Source organism: Aplidium turbinatum, chromosome 8 (assembly GCF_918807975.1).
Source record: "Aplidium turbinatum chromosome 8, kaAplTurb1.1, whole genome shotgun sequence".
In the NCBI taxonomy this organism is placed as follows: Eukaryota; Metazoa; Chordata; class Ascidiacea; order Aplousobranchia; family Polyclinidae; genus Aplidium; species Aplidium turbinatum.
This window is the reverse complement of record NC_137479.1, coordinates 14,075,223-14,089,626: the sequence shown is the minus strand read 5'-3', so window position 1 is coordinate 14,089,626 and position 14,404 is coordinate 14,075,223. Positions and strand designations below refer to the sequence as shown.

Sequence of the window (14,404 nt, the reverse complement as noted above, 5' to 3'; positions counted from 1 at the left end):
TCATCAATCTTTCCTCTACCAAATAAAAATAAAGTTACGCATCATGGTTTTATTGGTGCGTAACGACAAGAGATCAATTCTCACTTCTTTTTACTCCAGCGTAGTTCCCAAATAAAATAAGTTTTCATCTTTGATGTTTGTTTTGTATCTTTATCCTGCATTGCGGGAATATGGGTAAAACTTTATTCTTGTCAGGAAAAGTATTATGAAGCATTTATTCACTATGTGCAGTGATGGGCATTATCGGCGATAATTATCGGCGATAAATTTTTATCGCTTATCGTTATCGCTCAATTATTTTTTCAGTTATCGTTATCGCCAAAGGCAATATTTGATTATCGCCGATAATTAATCACCGATAAATTTTATTTCGGATCAACGCACAAGTGGAAAGACCATGAAAAGTAATATTTTTACTAGCCACCTAGTTAATGAAACTAAAATTAAAACCAGTTCTTCTTCAGTGCCTGAAGCGTATGTGCACAGGTCGTTGTCAGGGGAGGGGGCACGCCCCCTGCAGCGACGGCCATGACAACACAATAATTTTTAGAGTTGCAAATTGCAATGCAATGAAATGCATGCAACAAGTCTCTTGTTGTTTTGCTGCAATCGGCAATCGCGAGTGAATTTTACAATTAAAATGTAAGCGCACAGACAGTACAGATTCCTTTGAAGCGAAGCGAAAGAAATTGGCAAGTGGTTTGTGAAAGTGTCGCAATACGAGGCCGCTTTTACATCGGAAACATGGTCTTTCGCGCCACCTCACGATCAACTATTTTATTCTTGTGTTTTCTTTTTTCGTTGGAAGTGTTAGTTTTTAGTAATTGTCGTAAAAAAATAAAATCCCTCTCGTCAAAACATGAAACTTACTGTTTTAAGCGCATTAAATCTTTAGATGAGTAGATTAACTAAAATTGCAAGAACTTGCCTTGAGACGTGCGGTTACGTCACAAACTCAGTTTAAAAGACAAAATTCACACACAATAACAACACAAGATCGGTTATAGACTATAAGATCGATTTTTTTCTAGCTTGGCGATATAACTTTAATCCAAAAATAATAACCAAATTCGTAAGTGCCATTTAACTTATAAAGTTAACCCATTTGTGCCGAAAGTGAAAGTACTTAAAAAATGTTTCGGAAAATTTAAATATTGCATAATTATGACCTAAAGAACATATCACAATTATTTTTTTCCTAATTGTGTTTGTACTTTTTGAGAAAAAAAAACGTCCTATATATAAGACGCTAGGCAAATTCGTTATCAAATTTCACAAGTTCCCTGTGCGTAATGCTTAAGCGTTATTACATTTTACTTATCGCTCAAAGTGATAAATGGGAAATGTCTTGTTTATGTCTTGTCATGTCATTATTGTCATCGAGCATTTTATTAAAATAAAAGTTCAAAAAATATGAAGATGAAAATTAGCAAAGTAACACAATATCACTGAAACAAGTCATTGCGGAATATGGTATTGCTTGAAGCATTTGACATGCAGACCGACATCACATTTTTTGCATCTTGTAATAGTTTTTGCATGACAATAGGCGCATCGAGTTGCGTGGTAAAATTATGCTAAATACAGTATAACCTTTCTCATTTACCTATGCGACCTAGCCTACCTCAATCAACTATTTTTATTCCCACTAATACAGTGCCTATATTGTAATTCTTATCTCAACAACTCAGCGTTCTGCCATTGCTTTAATGAAGGTGTTCACAAAGAAAACAAAAAAATTATCAGTAAATTACAATAATTATGTTATTGTTCTTAAACAAACACGACTAATTTGACAAGCTTGATGGATTTCAAAGTATGCACATTTTTACTACCAATAACGTTTAAGATTACTGATAAATTTTCAAGCATTTTGCGTTTTTTGGAATTTTTTCAATTATTGCTGACTTTGCTGTAAACACTGAACAGCCCTTTAAGCAGAAAGCAAAATACAAAGTTTGAAATTTTTTATGGTATTTTCATTTGATTTAATTATTTTTCCTACTGCGCGTAAGCGGCAGTGTAACTCAATTGATAAAAGCATCCAACTGGTATCTGAAGGTAGGCTATAATTATAAGCACGGCCGTTACCTCAGTGGTTTGATTCTGGATCAAGAGGTTGAAGATTCGATACCTACTGCCGCTGTTGCAATTCTATTCATGCATAACTTACAAAAAGTTTTGTCCCTTTACAGTATATTATGTTCGATTTTTCGTCATGTTGATGAAAACAGTTCGTGCTGCATGGGATGGGGCAGCGCTAATCAAGAAAAAAAATTATCGTTATCGGACATTATTGGCGATAATTTATCGCTTATCGTTATCGCTTAACTTTTTTTTGATTTATCGTTATCGCTTTAGGCATTTTTCGTTTATCGATTATCGTTATCGCTTAACTGAAAAATGAGTTATCGCGCCCAACACTGACTATGTGAACACTGAGCAGTGCTGAAAAACTACACTTTAAAGGGGAAATTTCTTCATTCATGGTTGGTAGTTACTAGCAATAGTCAACATGACTATTGGCAATAGCTTTAAACAAGCTATTGGCAATAGCTTGCATTAGTAAATTACCACAAACAAGGTACAGTAATGTGTGTTCTGAATACTGCCATCTTGTTTTTGCCAAAATTTCGTCAACCCATTGAGTGTGTACAAGAATAACCAGTAGGCTACTTTCCATAAAGGGCACTTCCAAAAAAGGAAAAAGAAATTAACTCATCTACATTATGTCATGTATCAAATTGCATTAATTCAATGTTTGTCAGGTCTACTGCCACAAACATGCCTGGGAATGAAGAAGAAAGTGAAACAACGTAGGCCATAGGGCTATGCAAAGAACATATGCTGCTGCCAAGCACACACACTTAGGAATTTTAGCACACCAATAAAACTAATTTTACTAGTTTAATGTTTTTCAAGAGCGCTATAATGAAACTAAGCTGCAAATTGTAAAAAGTTTGCAACTTTTCCAGAAAAATATAAAAAAAAACAAAAAACGCGTGCTTTTTTTGGCCCAAGTTTTTTTTGAAAAAAAACACGTTTTTTTTTCTTTGTAACGGTCGCAAAATTCTATTCATTTTTGATAAACATTTATTGAAAAACATCAAATCAACATATAGACTACTGATTTTTGATGCTGTATGCCAACATAAAGCTCATAACATAACTTCGTCAATGTCGTCAGTTGTCCTAAGTGCGTTGTGAGTTCAGCAAATTTTTCTAAGTGTGTCGCTGCGGAACTTATGAAACGTTTGATTCTGTTATAGGAGAAGCGATATACCAAAATTTCAGATAATATTTTTTAACGGTCCGCGACTGCTTCAAACGGTTAAAGGGGTCCGCCAAAACAAAAAGGTTGAGAACCATTGGACTCTATTTTATAGCATATCGTATATGTCGTAGTATCATTGTTCATATCTGTTTTATCTTTTTCTTTCTTTTATTTAATTTTCAAATTTTCTGCCCCCCCCCCCCGAAAAAATCTCCTAGATCCGCGCCTGAAATATATTATGTCTATCGATGTTTTTATGTCAAAAATCCACATACTACGGCCATTAGCAATGAAATAGGCTACTGGGAAATGAATAAGAGAGACCAAAAAATGAAACGACTAAGAATATGTTATATATTATTATTATGACTGTTAGGCTACGGCATCCTAACGATAGGCTACCTAGATATCATTATTATCCTAGAATCTAGAGTAGGCTTTAATTCGGATTAGGTTACTTTCGTGCCAGAAAGAGCGATTTATCTTTCTGTTTCCTACGCATTGCTCAGTGCTCACTACTGGTCGTTAAAGCAAAAACAAAATCAACTTGTCGTTTGCGTGGTAAACTGTTAGTAGTATGGAAAATTCCACATTATCTTACGTCGTAGTAACACTATTTCCAGGGGCGCCGGAACGATTTTTGACTGGGGGGGCAAGATTACAAAAAAAGGGCACTTTTGTTTACTAAAAGGCCAATTTTTTTCAAGTTTTAAGATAAGATATAGCGATAATGCTAATCTATCAGCTCACTATGTAGGCTATTGAGTAATGATAGCCTACAAATGTCCGGTATACAAAGAAGGGCATCATGCGATGTTATAATGATGTAACCTACTGTTAAGCCTTAAAGCAGCCTATGGCCACGGCTGCTAAGTAGCCTAGTGCTTGAATGACCGCCGGTGCTACCTCCTCAATTGGCCAAGTTTGGCCGCCAGTCTCTTCTAGCCAATTATTTAATTTCGCAATAGAATGATCGTGGATTAACTGTCGAAAATATGTAGTATCAACTATCAAAGAGTGACGCAAAATTAAGTCAGCGCGTCATAATCGCCACTGTTGCATTGAGCGGGAATATTTGTTATTGATGGAATATATCCATCTGCGATCACCAGCGCTGTAAGTCTTGTTTGTAATTCCCTACGTTTATTTTAACAAAGTCTTAATCCGAAATGCTAGTTTACATCGGCTGGCAATATTGTCGTTTTTATGTCGATTCGATGTTGTCGGACATTGAATCGTTGTTAAAAAGGAAAACTAGGTTAGTTGACATCCGAGGGGAAAAATTTTTTGATCATAAGTTATTTTGCAAAAATTATGCTTCTTTTAGTAATGTCATTCACATCATTGAAATACTTATTTTATTACCTTGCCGTCATCGTCAACACATGTCGAACGTTGTTTTTCGTTGCTAAAAAGAATTCTAGGGGAGTGGCGAACTTCTTTAAAATCAGCCACATTGGAGACACTCGTGCGAGTGTCGTTAGATGGTCCCGCAGTACTGGATTACAATCCCGATAAAGCAGTTCAACAGGCCCAGACTTCAACAACGCTAAGTGATCATTTTAGCATTGTTCCAAGTTTAATTTTATTTACTTAATTATTGTGCTATCGTTATTTTTATTTTGTATTTTGGCCTCCAAGCACGCAGATTTGGCCGCCGAGAAGGAGCTCCCGGTAGGCCACGATGGCTGCCAAAAAAAAACGAGTTTTAAGGCCTGTACTGTGTTGCAGTTGCAAAATTTTGTGCCGTAAGTATTGTATTGAGGCAAAAATGATAGATTATAAATAGGCTAAAAGCGAATAGCAGAAATTGTTATATTGCAAATTGTGCAGTAGCTTACATGACTTTAAAAGGGCACCTTTGCCCCCCCTGCCCCTCCATCTGCAGAAAAGTTGAGGGCAGGGGGGGCATCCGCCCCCCTTGCCCCCCCGCTTCCGGCGCCCCTGACTATTTCTTGTAAATTTTATGATTGTGATGACTAAATCTTTTTCTTTGGTACTGTTGTATTAATGCTCGAAAACTTAATTGTAGTTCCAATGTTGTCTAATCATCTGTTCTCTTGAATGTTTATTGCCATGTGCCATATTCGCTCTGCAAATATTGCCATTGGAAAGAAGGGAAGATAGCTTCGTTTTAGCTATCACCAAAGGAGAGGTTTGTGAGCAAAGGAAGACCTAAAAGAAGAACAGAGTGGATCGATGATGTTCTCGATTGGAGAGGTGGACCCGACCTAGCTAAGAAAGCTGTTCTGGAAATGCATACGGCCCTTCTTAGGGCTATGGTTTGCTGAACTGGATGGAATATTAAAACATGTTATAGTCTCCAGGTTTTATTTTTTGATTTATCGGATAAGTAGTAGGCTACTCCTCTAATTCTTGAATTTAATTTCTTGTCAGGCTATCTCATAGTAGCCTAGTAGCCCCACTACAAGACATTGAAAGTAGGCTATGTAGTAGGCCTAGAGCTACAGGGGGAGGCCGACAAGGGGAGGGGAGGGGGCGAGCAACCATCGCATGGAAGGTTAATGTGAAAACTAAGGTCCAATTTTGTTGAATCTGAAATTAAGCATCAACAACAAAAGCATGATCAAGGCCGGCGAGTATTTTTGTCACAACCAATTTAATTCATCAAAAAAAAATTAGGTTCAGACTTATTGCAGGCTTTAAATCAATTTTCTTGCAAAGCCTAGAGCGCTTTGCCTCAATGCAATTCTATGATAACTTAGGCGACATGCAATCCAGTAGTTTCGTTTTCCAACTTGCTTAGAATATAATGCAATATAATATTTTTCATAAGTGTTTTGTATTTATTGTTGTTTTTACAGATAGCCTAATTGGATATTTTGTCGAGATGAGGGTACGACAACGAAAACATTTTCATTTAAGCTACTGTTTTTGTTTGTTTATCATGGTTTGAATAGGGTCATTCAATCTAATGATGTTGACAATTATTGTCAACGGCATAGCCAAATGGTAAGAGCCTTGGTACGGCACTCAAATAACCACCAGTTCGACACTATGTCTACGCATGAGCATGTGACGGAAGGTGGACACGAGGATTGGCTTCCTTGCCTTCCCGTCCGCTTAATCCAAATCTTCAACCACCGGGCGTAAGCCTGGATAGGTTACGACAAAAATGTTGTCAATCATCTGCTTATCTTGAAGAGTTGATTTGTAGAAGGCCTAGCCTAATATGGCGAGGAGAAAAGCTTTTTCGTTAGCATGAAATTATCTCACTTTTATTGACCAATTTTTTTTTAATCTTTGATCTTCTTTCTTCTAGCTGTAAGTAGATTGACTTTATTCTGACGATAAGGTTCTGAATGGAATCAGACGAAAAGTAGGCCTTTTGCAGCTTCAAGAATGAAGTTCACCTCGTCAAGAAGGGAGTCTTTGAAGTAGCCTAAATTGCTTACCATGGAACTTAATCCGAAAAATGAGAAATTAAGACAAAAACTTTTGCGTTGCAACAAAGTTTCGTATTGTTTAAGGAAACTTGGAAACGATTTCTGTTTGACGAACCGATGATCCCATGAAACCTTACCCTTCATCGGCAGCAGTGGCCGAGTGGTTAGCGCGTTGGGCTCGCAGTCGAGAGCCTGCATGTTCGACTCCAGCCACCTGCACTTGCTGTTGTTTCTCTGGGCAAGAAACTTAACGATAATTGCCTCTACCTAGTGATCGATTTCGAGTAATGGGTAGTTCCAAATTTAAGTCGTAAGTAGAGTAGACAACCGGAAACTTGCATTGCCGTCGGCTGCAGCGTGGGTCAGGTGTAGGCCTACGTCGGAAGGCGTACACCGATGCATAGCGCTCAAGTCCGCTTTCTCGCAATGCAAGATAAAGGTATAACAAACAAACAAACCCCCTTCACATGTTACGTTGCTTTGCGCTGTTTGGGATAGCCTATACTCGTTCATTCTAGTTTCTTTGAAATTCATAACTTGCACAATAATTTGTGTGAAATTCCTACATTCTACTTTTCCAAACGATACATCGATCTTCAAAAATAACCTGCAATTCTTGCTGAGATTTCTTACTTCATTTCACATGCCTCGGGGTATGTAGTTGGATTTGTATCTTTACATCAGAAAACTTAATCGTGCAATGAAATGGGTTACATGCTGACAGCAAATTCCTTTCCTTATATGAAGTAGCGTGTCAATCACGTTAAGATACCAGCAACCCAACCCTTTAAGTTACATACTGCCAAACATTAGCCTATATATTTTGGCGCCGAAGCCACGTTAAAGACAAATTATGAAGGTGATTATTAGTTTTAAAAACTAACTGGTTAAATACACCTTCATAAATCGAATTTGTATGATTTTAGTCTGTGGGCTAAAATAATACATAGTGCAATTACAGGCCTGGCCATATAAAAACACACCGTGCGCTATTGGCCTGCGGCCGGACTTTAGACACCCCTGTCTTAGAAATCTACTGTAGGCTATATTATTAGTAGCAGTGGGGTTTCTTTTCACTTATATTTTTTATTTGCCAAAAAAAGAAACGGTGCATGGTCGAAATATGCAAGTTGTATAGCGTAGCCTACCTACGCTGCAAAAGTGGCACAAGTTCTCATATTGACAGGAAGACAATGAAACGACCATACGATCTACTAGTCGCTTGCCACCCCACAGAAATGATAATTTGTCACTTTAGACACAAAAAATGTAACAGAACAATACCTTCAAAAAATACAATATTCCCGCGCTTAAACCGACTCTCGATTCACCCTATGACTCATCCTTCTTCATAACTCCAGATCACTCATCCCATCCTTCAGCTTAACCATGTTTAGGCCTATGTGTTATCGTGTCAAACCAGATTCGCTGGAGACACACTTTCCAATAATTAATGTAAGAAATTATATTTTCTTTATAAAATTTTTCAACGATATTCTTTTCTCAAACCTTTAAACTCGTGAATTGAATTGAATAAAAAATTGTAACTGAGAAACAACTCAACCAGCCTCCACGCAATTCGAGAATAGACAACGCCCTTTCCAAAGTATAAGCCTACCTATGAAGAGATTTCTCGGCTTTTTTCTTAAAATACTGAACGCCAAAGGCGATTTAACAAACTGCGCCACGCGATTATATTCATCGAACATAAAAAAGATGATTGGGTAGAAAAGATTATAGATAAATAACATGAGTATCAACATAAAAATGTAGTGTACATAAAGCGTTTACGAGGTGAGTTTAAATAACACCCCCTCCAGGTTATTTGACATAAAAATCATCGCTTTGTGTTATTCGGCTTACGATCGTGGTAAAATAACTGGTTTTATATTTACAGAAAAAACGTGAATTTTCAGCTGTTTCAATACTAAATTGCCATTTGATCAATTTCATCAGTTTTTAGATCAATTAAAGCTAAAAGTTTTGATGTAACTTCTCAAACTTTGAAGTATGAGCAAACATAAATGAAATATGGAAGGAGTGAGCTCAACCTTCCCCGTTCGTGAGCTACATCATTTTCAAGCACGAAGTGTAACGAGTTTGGTATTTTCCTTGCGGCTAATAAGAGTCATTCTGAAGCTTGATTGCATGACGTCATTCTTTCACTTTGTAGCAGATTTTCGCTGAAGATAAAAACTGTGAACAATAAGGCTTGATAAACAAACGTATAGGTTAACTATTAATCTTGCACTTTTGCATATCCAGGCGTGTGCAAAACTTTTCTTTGGGAGATGCGATTCGTTTCAATCGTCTTGCTGTCGTTACTAGTTACTACATCAGCAACATAGCAAATATGACATTTAAAGTGCAGTAGGCTATTTTGTTTTGAAGTAACATTGAAGAGTATCAAAAGCAAGGCAACACTTCTTCATATACTGTTTTTCAGAAAGTCTGCCCGTGGGCCAGACTTTTCCAGTCGTAAGCAAATTAATAAATCGATATGTTATGATGATATCAGCGGCTTTAAAAGATATTTTAGATCTGGTACCAATGTCAAGAGGTCCAGGCCTTCTTGTTTTCTTAGTTTCGTGACCCTATGAAAATATTTTGAGCCCCTAAAATAATCCCGAGCTTCGGTTTAATCATTTGGACCCTCCGGGATTAAAGCAGAAGTTTGGAGTCCCACTATGATTGAAAACAGCAGATTTTACTGCTGAATATCTATTTCTAAGTTGGGAACATAGTAGTAGGCTAACTTTTTACTGGAAAATATTTGTTTCTTACAAATGTCTAACCTAGTGGTTTTTGCTCTTTTATAGTTTTCAATCTCTCAGAATGACCTTAAAAACTTATGGCCTCCTGGTCAGCAATAAAAATTGTAGGCCTATATGGTTCAACGTGTAAGACTTTCTCCTGGCTTCGTCTCGGACACAGCAAAGACAATGCCATTACGTACATAGAGGTGATTACTGAATTTTACTTTGATGGTTGGGATATCAGTGTTACGATATAAACCAAACTAGAAACATAACTTGGCTTTAATCAACTTAAATTCGTGCTAAACAAACAAAACAAATATAAGGTTAACTAAATATATCTAAGGTAAACATAGTTCTGCACAATTCTATTCTCCTCGTTCTGCCAGTACAACTGCAAGATGAATCAGTGGCAAGGCTAGAGTACAGAACTAGAAAGCGTACAATTACCTAGGGCACACGTGATTATGTAAGCGAGTAAACAAGGTCGATAACACGAACGACAGCTTTTGCAAACATTTTTCACATCATCTAGAGAAAACGGCAAGTTTTTTGAACGGGTGAATTGCCAAAGACGAGTAACTCCCGAGTGCCCAAGTTGGCGATGAATGTCTTTTAGATTGGGTTGTTGAGAGTAGCTAGCGATCACTTTGGAGCGAGATAGAGTGTCAGGAGCAACGTTATCGACTCCTGGCCGATGCTCTACACTGTAGTCGAAGCAACCCAATTCTGCTCTCCAAAGTTGAATTTTGGCATTTTTGACTTTACCTTTGCTAGTTGGGTCAAGCATAAATGAAAGAGCTCGTTGATCAGTAATTAATTTAAACTTTTTACCATGAAGATAGTGACACCAACGTCTAACTGCTTCGATTATAGCTAAAGCCTCTTTTTCTACAACAGGGTACGCTCTTTCGCATTTTGAAAGTGTTTTTGAGAAAAAGGCTACCGGTCTCCCCCCTTGGTTTAAAGTTGCAGCTATTGTATGTTCAGATGCATCACAATCAACCTGAAAGGGCAAGTCGTCACGAATAAACGATAGACAAGTATTCATAAGTCCTTGTCTTAATGATTCAAAAGCTTGTAACGCCAGTTGAGATAAGGGGAAGGTGTTTCCAGTAATTGCGAGGTTTAGTGGACGTACCTTTTGTGAGAATTGAGGTATCCAACGAGCGTAGTAAGCGAACATCCCAACGACTCCTTGAAGTTCAGTTTTACACTTTGGAACGGGTAAATCCAGTAGTGATTGCAATCTTGTGGGATCGGGTTTGATTACTCCATGAAAAACCCTGTAGCCAAGTACGTCGATTTCGTATTTGCAAATAAGAGATTTTGAATCGTTAAACGTTAAACCTTCTTCATCAGCAGCTTTCAAGAGAGCTTTGAGCTTATGATCATGATCTTCTTTACTTGTTCCAGCAACTGTGATGTCTAAATATGCATATGTCCCTCGGAGTTTATGCTTGCGGATAATATCGTCTATAATTCTTTGAAATGCTGATACTCCATTTGTAACTCCGAAAGGGAGTCTACAGTATTGAAACAGTCTCCCTGCGGCTTCGAATGCAGTGTATTCTCGATCTTCCATGCACAGGGGAACTTGGTAATAAGCTGACTTTAGATCTAATGTGCTGAATATCTTTCCGTGGGCAATGGCATTCACTTGGTCATCAATTCTTGGTAAAGGAAAGGCGTCAAGAAGTGTAAACTTGTTAATGGTGCGAGAGTAATCTATTACCATCCGCTTTTTATGGCGTCCGTCATCTGCGATTAAAACTTGAGCTCTCCAAGGTGAAGTAGAAGGCTCTATAACCCCATCAGCAAGGAGCTTGTTGATTTTCTGGCGAATAAAATGCTGATCTTCTGGATTAAAACGTTTAGACTTCGTCACGATTGGTCGGACTCCTGGATCCAGATTCTTGAATAGACGAGGTGCTGTGACTTTAGCCGCTGCAACACTACAGTTTGAAGGTGTTATTATGATATCCTCTTTTTTACCATTGAATTCAAAAATCACCCGTCGATGCAGCGCCATGAAGTCTTGTCCGAGGATGATGTCTGCACAAAGTTCGCGCCCAACTCGCAGTTGTAAATCATATTCGCGATTAAATAAAGTCATTTTAGCAGTAGTCTTTCCGAGACACTCAAAATTTTGAGTTACGCGAGCTAGTGAAGCTGAAGAAGTGGGTCCTGATGGAGGATCCAGCCCAAGCCATTTCGCAACCTTCCAGTCAATGTGGCTATGAGATGCCCCGGAGTCTAGAAGAGCAGTGATGTGTTTTCCGGCTATTTCCACGGAAACTGAAGAAGACGACAAACAGGATGGCACACCGGCTAAAACCGACAATAAATAAGAAGAAACTGTTGAAGCGACAATGCCATCTTCAGATCCAGACGATAAGTGCTGATCTCCCAGTATTGAAGCAGATGTAGATTGTGCTTTGATACGATTGTTTTGTCTTTTTTGTGATTTTAAACAGGCTCTTTCGAAATGACCCTTTTTTCCACATGCTCGGCAAGAAGCGTCCCGAGCAGGACATTCCATCCTTCCGCCCGGGTGCAGTTTTCCGGAGCAAAAGTAGCATTTCCTTAGTGGGATATTGGCATTTCTTGACGATGCAGCGAAGGAAGATTGAAGAGTAGTTGAAAGACATCCGGATTGGTTGTGCGCTTGTTCGAGTAATTCAGCCTTAGCTATAGCATCCTCAAGGGTGAGTGATTTTTCTTCTAGTAGTTTCTGCTTGATAGCTGAAGAAGAGATTCCAGTAATAAATGCATCTCGAGTTAATTCCCTTTTGAAATCTCCTGCGCTGATAGCTCGCCACTGGCAATCTCGGGCAAGTGCCTTGAGTGCTCTTGCGTACGATGTGATAGTTTCATCACGCTTCTGTTCCCTGGTGAGTAAAAGGTGACGGGCAAAAGTTTCGTTTTTCTCCTTTAAGTAGGCTTTATCGAGTACTTCCTTTGCTGCGTCGAAGGTAGAACAGTCCTCAATAAGGTCGTACACTTCAGGTGACAAATAGCATTGCAGTAATGCTATTTCATCTACTGCTGAGAAATTCTGAGAGCTTTGGTCGCCTTCAGAGGGTTCACGGCTTGGCACAGAACGCTGAACTGCTTCAAGAAAGGCGTTAAACGTTTTCAGCCAATGTCTGTAGTGCTTAGCAGCAAGTGCGTCACTCGGGTCAAGGTCTAGCACTTTCGGTTTCAACAAACGTTCCATCACCAGATAAATAAGTTGATTAAATTGTTACGATATAAACCAAACTAGAAACATAACTTGGCTTTAATCAACTTAAATTCGTGCTAAACAAACAAAACAAATATAAGGTTAACTAAATATATCTAAGGTAAACATAGTTCTGCACAATTCTATTCTCCTCGTTCTGCCAGTACAACTAATAATAATAATGTTATGATTTTATTTATTGTCGCTCTACAACAGCTAAGGTCTTTTAGCGACAGGGCTCATGTTTAATTTTATATCAGGTTTTTACGATGTTATCACATTATTACCCGATTTATTCTCACTGCGTTACACAAGAAAGAACACAATCGGTACCGTTTTTCAAGTCTTCGGTTTGACCCGACCTGGAATCGATCTCAGATCTACCAGCACCAGAGCCGAAGGCGAAACCACTCGGCCACTGAGCTGGTGGCCCAGTTGTTAAGAATTTAGATTAAGGTGACGAGAAGGCAAGGAAGCGAACTTTTGTGCCCAGCACTGATACAACTGCAAGATGAATCAGTGGCAAGGCTAGAGTACAGAACTAGAAAGCGTACAATTACTTAGGGCACACATGATTATGTAAGCGAGTAAACAAGGTGAACTACAGGCAAGCAATCATTACAATCAGAAAATCCAAGATATCAGCAAATGTAGGTCGAAGCAACAATTTCAGCAGACCATGTCATCCATCACTGCCTAACCCACCGGCCTTCAAACGGTGCGCATGGTCTGAGGGTCCTGGACGACGAGACCGCTGAGTGGCTGGTGATTTCTTGCCCTCCGATCTAGCCTGGAAAGATCTGCTCATACGCCGATGAGCAAGCATCATGGACACTTTCTTGCCGACTTGAACCATCGCGACAAGAAACATTATTTGCGTTCTTAAATGACAATTTCATCGCATTTAAAACGTTTAACTCCGTGAGCTCGTCTTATGCAATATGATGAACGGGCGATCGCTCCTCCGAACACAGAAAAGTAACTTTATTTGCGATGTATTTGCAAGGTCATATCATTGTAGACTTGCATAAAGCAGTGAGGATAAATCGGGTAATAATTATCTGGTGACATATCACCCTCTTTCAATCTGCCTTGAGCCAGCATGAAAGCAGTACGGCTCATAAAATCACATGGAACCCTGTCAAGTAATCCATGTTGATGCGCAATCTGCTGCAAGCGGAGATAGCGATTAATTATTATCCTTGTAGACCTACATTACACATCATTGTGTTTTATTGAAATCGCACCCAAAAGCTACTTACTGGATCCGCCCCTGATGCAATGGTGTGCTGTTGAACCAAGATTAGAACTCGGCAAAGACAACGTGGAAGATGTTTACTATGCAAGTATTGCCGTTAACTCGCAATGTTTGACGTTTGTAGCCTACATGTGTTTTGCTGTTTCTTTTTTATTGGTGGGCATCAGTTGGTCGGCCTACACAGTCGTGGTCCCATCAGTGAGCCCTGACTGAGAAACGCTGGTGTAAACCAACTTTTTCGGAACTTTACGTTTCTGTTTTTTAACGCCCACATATAGGGGAAGGTCGGGACCAATGAGCCACTTTTAACATATTCACACATATTTGGTAGCAGGAACAAGATTTGATGCTGAAATTTGGAAGCAGTGTAGCCTACGGCATACCTAAGATCCGTATTGAAACATTTTTTCATTTAAAATAAAATCACCAAAAAATAGGTTCCCATGAGCCATCTCTATACGCCATACAATTGCATCCTTTTTT

General features: G+C 38.7%; 1 protein-coding gene across 1 annotated transcript; it reads right to left on the bottom strand.

Moving 5' to 3' along the window:
- Window positions 1–9,855: 9,855 nt before the first annotated feature.
- On the bottom strand, window positions 9,856–12,657 carry LOC145776081 (uncharacterized). Its single transcript, XM_082587486.1, has one exon. The coding sequence runs from the start codon at window positions 12,655–12,657 to the stop codon at window positions 9,856–9,858; it is 2,802 nt and encodes a 933-aa protein (XP_082443612.1).
- Window positions 12,658–14,404: the final 1,747 nt, after the last annotated feature.

What these genes read in the sequence shown, in the direction of transcription:
- LOC145776081 (XM_082587486.1), bottom strand. Translation starts at nt 12,657, where the DNA reads ATGGAACGTTTGTTGAAACCGAAAGTGCTAGACCTTGACCCGAGTGAC.